The following is a 5,590-nucleotide window of genomic DNA, read 5'->3' on the forward strand; positions in this document are numbered from 1 at the left end:
AATAAACCTGTGTTCTGACCTGCACACCTAGAGTCGTCTCTTTTCCCTTTATGACCCAGCCGGGTCATTACAATATGAAATATCAAAAGCAAATGTACACCCCTTTGTTAATATGTATTGGCAATAATTAACTTAATGGTGAGGCATGGAATAATAAAACATGTATCTTTTGTCAGGCTGAATGTTTGAAATATGAGGTGATTTGAGTCATGCTTCTTCAGTAGTGGAATAAAGACAATTAGCACTTGAAAGTTGTCAAGAAATACTGGAGTGATGTAGGATTGTTAATGAAATTGATTATAGACCAATTTATTATACTGCGTCCAAGTACTTTGAAATTAAGTTGTTTTCAAGTCATTGAAAAAAAAAAAAACGAAATCTTTTCAACTTTCACTTTCAACTAGAACCGAACATATATTGGACTTCGGGCATAGTCTTATTTTCAACGTCTTTTGAATTACATTTTGCTAAATGTCAATGTCAAAAAACAGTTTTAACGTGTTCAAATCAATAACCAATATGCAGAAACAGTTGGGATATATTGAAAACCTAAACATTTTGAAGTGTTGTGTTTTGATACAAGTCGGTCACCAACGTGGTAAGTGTAACAACTCTTTTTGTGTTGTTCACTTTTTGTTAAATCTCATAAATAGTACTCTTTCAATTCAGAGCCTGGCTTTTTCCCTCAGAGGCTAATATCCATATCATGCTGAAATCAATTGAATAGGGCAAAACAATTAGGCCTCTACATTATGACATTAAAATACTCCTACTACAATGTTAAAAGATTCTATATTGTGACATTATTTCATTGGTATCATGAAACAACTCCTTTATGTATTTTCTGATGTTTAATCAGAGATCTTTTATCAGAGTATCTCTTCCCACATTGATTACAGCTATGAGATATCTCTCCAGTGTGTATTCTCTGGTGTGATTTCAGGGTTTGAAACCGAATAAAACTCTTCCCACAGTGATCACAGCCAAAAGGTTTCTCTCCACTGTGAATTATTTTATGTAATTTAAGGTCTACTGAAGAGTTGAATCTTTTCCCACATTCAGAGCAGCAGTTAGATTTCTTCCCTGTGGGTCTCTGCTGGTGTTTCTTGAGGAGTTCTGATCTGGAGAGACTTTTCTCTGCCTCGTCAGCATCATGATGTTGTTGAGGCTCCCCAGAAGATCCACAATAGTCCCGTCTCTCTCCTGTGTGAATCACAAAGTCAGACAGACGGTTAAAGGCCCACAACAGCAGAAATCCACTGTTTATTTGAGGTAAAAGGTGATGCCCAGAGCATACCCATGAAGTTGTACAACAATTGACGTCTGTTAAATTTGAGAATTAAGACAGTCAAGTTAGCAACAATAGTCATATTTTGTCTTGTTTTCAAATTAGTAGTAATTAGAAATAAGTTATTAAAGTTGTTGAAATCCTAACAGGCTGACTACACCGCTCGCGTCACAAAATAAATGTAGAAATCTATATTTTTAAAATATTGCACCCACGCTGCTCACGCGTGCCAACGAGCGTCTCCATTGCCAAGGGATAGAATAGAAGCCAGTTCTATTTGTGACGCAGATCGCGCTGAAAGTCCTGCCTCTCCCATCTCCTCATTGGTTTATAGAAGCAGGTACCCACGTGCCATCTCCTCATTGGTTATACCCACATGGGTGACTGAAAGACGAACGAGGTCAGTGGCGGTAATGCACCTAATTTATGAAAGTTGCCAATCGCAATATAAAGTCAAGAGAAGAAAAAGCCTGGAAGGAGGAGAGATGACTAAATACAAAATAGCTAGCAACAGCAGCCAGTTTGGGTTCCGTAAGCAGTGCGCCAGACAACTTTTGGTCTCCAATATAGGCCCCTTTCTGTGTTTGCTAAAATTGGCGCACGAGGGCGATGCACACACAATTTGGTTGTAGAAACTCCTCCCTGCTTGCTAATGAGAAAACCACTAGTTATGGATGTAGTATATCTGGTAATGAGGAAACCACTAGTTATGGATGTAGTATATCTCCCTGGAGCAAAAATGGTGAGCGAAGATTTTAGTTTTTCACAATGTACTCTGAATATTACAGCACAAGACCAGGAGTGCTACTAAAGGAAACTCACATTAAGCTCTGTGTCTATTCACTAATTCACCACCGTGGGGAAAACTCAGGGGAGTTCTCATAGGCTGACTGCAAAAATAGCCTCCATTTACAGGTTGCGTATGAGTGCATTTCACACAATTTTAAGATTATAATTGTAAGGCTCACTTGAATCTCTTGCTTAATATGTTTGTGTTATTGTCTCAAATCAACTGCTTAATACTTAAGAAACACTTCAACCAGTAAAATGCTCTTTGGCAAGCTTTGTCCATCAGCCTGACAATGAGAGTTTGTACACTAAGTGTTTAACAAATTGGCCCATAACTTCACCTAACAACAACATAGACCTACTGTAGGACCCATAACTTCACCGAACAACAACATAGACCTACTGTAGGACCCATAACTTCACCGAACAACAACATAGACCTAGGATTATAAATCATTTAATATTTCAGGTGAAACATGGAAACTAAAATGTCTTTGTCATGACATTTCGTAACCAGATAATTTTGTGAATAATCCCACTAGGCTACTCTGTAATGTGTTGTCATTCTAAATGTCCTGAATAAAGGAAAATAGCTCTGTGTGTTGCACAATAGCCTATCCATCAAGGAACAGTTCTCTACACATTATGAGCTAAGTATCTCTGTGTCCAAACAGACTAACGAGACGCTACTGTAAATCAAGCAGATAATAACACATGATAAACATCAATTTGTTAGGGATGTTGGATCCAACGTGGAGCACGGCATAACTGTCTTTACCAGAGTAATGAATGAAGAATCACATTTGACTGGCATGCAGAAAATGATTTCCTGGATCCGCTGATGATAGTTGAACATGTGACTGTAACTAAACAGCTACAGTATTATGTGTAATTATTGAAGAACCGCGTTAATGACAGTATCCATTTGGGTGTTGTGAATCAACTTAAGGTGACTCAGTTACAACTATTGGATTTAGCAAACTCTGAAATGATTTAGGATTTCTGTGCCCATGAAAACTGTTTTCCCAGCGTAACAAGGAGACACTAAATGTTACGTAGTTCGAGTGCATTTCAGAGATCTAAATACAAAAAAAAAACTGTCCGACAGCAAGATCAAGTATTTAAGTTGAAGTTCATCATATGACAAGCTTAACGTTATGACTATAACTACTGTTCCCTGAAGGAGGGAAACTAGGTACAACATACTATTTAATCCACATGTTATGACTATAACTACTGTTCCCTGAAGGAGGGAAACTAGGTACAACATACTATTTAATCCACATGTTATGACTATAACTACTTATAGATTTGATTAAACACATGGGGTGTGTCTATATGGAAAAATACACTTCATAACATTTCAACCAATCAATTGGTAGAAATAAAATACTATTTAAAAATAAATCTGGGACAGCCCTAGAACATAGTGCATTCAGACCCCTTCCTTTCTACTCATTTTGTTACGTTACAGCCTTATTCTGAAATTGATTAAAAAAAATTAAAGATCAATCTTCAGACAATACCTCATAATGACATCACAATACCCCATAATGACATCACAATACCCCATAAAATTTAGAAAAAAGTTTAGAAATGCTTGTGTAACAGTGTAGGTTCCGTCCCTCTCTTTGCCCCAACCCGGGCTCGAACCAGGGACCCTTGCACACATCAACAACTGACATCCCACGAAGCATCGTTACCCATCGCTCCACAAAAGCCACGGCCATTGCAACGCAAGGGGAAACCCTACTTCAAGTCTCAGAGCGAGTGACGTCACTGATTGAAACGCTACTAGCGCGCACCACCGCTATCTAACTAGCCATTTCACATCGGTTACACTTGCATACCAGTAGGTTGTATCTCTGTAGGTCATGCCAGTAGACTACAGTAGGTTGTATCTCTCTAGGTCATGCCAGTAGACTACAGTAGGTTGTATCTCTCTAGGTCATGCCAGTAGACTACAGTAGGTTGTATCTCTGTAGGTCATGCCAGTAGGCTACAGTAGGTTGTATCTCTCTAGGTCATGCCAGAAGGCTACAGTAGGTTGTAACTCTAGGTCATGCCAGTAGGTTACAGTAGGTTGTATCCAAGTGGAAACAATTATCAACCCAATGTGGAAAGTGTTGAATTTGGTCAACAACAAAATGAATGGCTTATTTGCTATGTGAGGTTTACTTGATCCAACAGAAGTTTCGTAATGATTAAGTTGTTATGTGGACACGTGACATACCGACAACTTTGATAAAAACACTATAGGAGTTGTCTCCAGATCGCTATGCATATTCATGCTAGTATCTTAGCATCTCTCTCCATTGAATAGAGGCGGTTGACGACAACAACCCTCATAGAATATAAACAATAGATTACAATAATAAGATGAATCCACCAATCCAAAGACAGGATAGGCAGGACATAGACAACCCACAGTGCTGCTTTGTGGACAACGACTAAAGCAACGACTCCCCTTGTTAGGGCGGAGAGACATCTTGTCAGTATATCCATAATCTTTGGTGTAGCCAACCCAACTCTCACATGGCACTATTGGGAGGCACGGTGTGTAGTAAAACATCACCACATGAAAATCACAACATGCCGTGCCCCCCAGTCTGCGGTCAGCAGATAGACCCTTCTCAAATATATATTATGTTAAGTCACTTTTTGGAAACGGAACGGAGAAAACAAGGGGTAGCTTGCTCTCTACGTCATCTGATTCTAGACATATCAGTCATCATCCCAGGGCCCTCCGTTGAAGAGGTATTGACGAGCAAACTCCGAATATCCAAAGTTAAAAAACAATTTAAGGCGGTACTTACTGGTGTTAATCAGATCTCCTATCTCCTCCTCTTCATCTTTCAATGTGACAGCAATCTCTCCTTCCTTCTTCACTCCAAAAACTGCATCCTCTTCTTTCACTGAAACGTCTTTCTCTTCATTAACTGTAACAGCCTCACCATCTACTTGTTGTTTTACTGTGACATCCTCCTCTTCCTTCTCCTCTTTCATGACAATGTTCAGCCCCAGAGCTTCTTTAACAGGAGGGGAGTAGTTTAGGGAGCTCATTTTCGGGGATGTTATCTAGCTAGCTATCATTAGCGACTAGGCTAGTGCTAACTTAACCAGCCAGCTACTATAGCTAATACAAAATAACGTAATATTAAATTAAATAGGTTAAGAAGTAGATACAACAGAACTGTGTCTAAAACACAGTAGGTAATATACACCGAAAGCGTATAAATAGCTTGAATCTTTCGGCTATGTTGGCTAGCAAGCTACCGAGGTGGTTGACGAGCTGTTTATGAGGAACCGTCCACTAGATTATACGTCACGCTGCAGCATCGCCTGAAAGACGCACATCGCCTTCTGCTGACTGGAGGGAAACGCAGTTGAGGATCATATTTTATTTTCAGACAAAGATTATTTTAAATGAATTTAATTAAATAATACCATTATATTGAGACATACAAAGACAGGAAAGTGTTGATTGATTAGTGCGAATGAAAAATGTTTACT

At 39.0% G+C, this 5,590-nt stretch overlaps 1 protein-coding gene across 1 annotated transcript; it reads right to left on the reverse strand.

Moving 5' to 3' along the window:
- Nucleotides 1–285: 285 nt before the first annotated feature.
- LOC123724447 (zinc finger protein 22-like) lies at nt 286–5,388 on the reverse strand. The gene is made up of 2 exons (XM_045688112.1): nt 4,894–5,388; nt 286–1,203 (listed from the first exon to the last, which is right to left on the reverse strand). Exons 1-2 carry the CDS (start codon nt 5,138–5,140, stop codon nt 818–820), a joined length of 633 nt encoding a protein of 210 aa, XP_045544068.1. The 5' UTR covers nt 5,141–5,388; the 3' UTR covers nt 286–817.
- Between the last annotated feature and the right edge of the window lie 202 nt (nt 5,389–5,590).

Source organism: Salmo salar, chromosome ssa01 (genome assembly GCF_905237065.1).
Source record: "Salmo salar chromosome ssa01, Ssal_v3.1, whole genome shotgun sequence".
In the NCBI taxonomy this organism is placed as follows: Eukaryota; Metazoa; Chordata; class Actinopteri; order Salmoniformes; family Salmonidae; genus Salmo; species Salmo salar.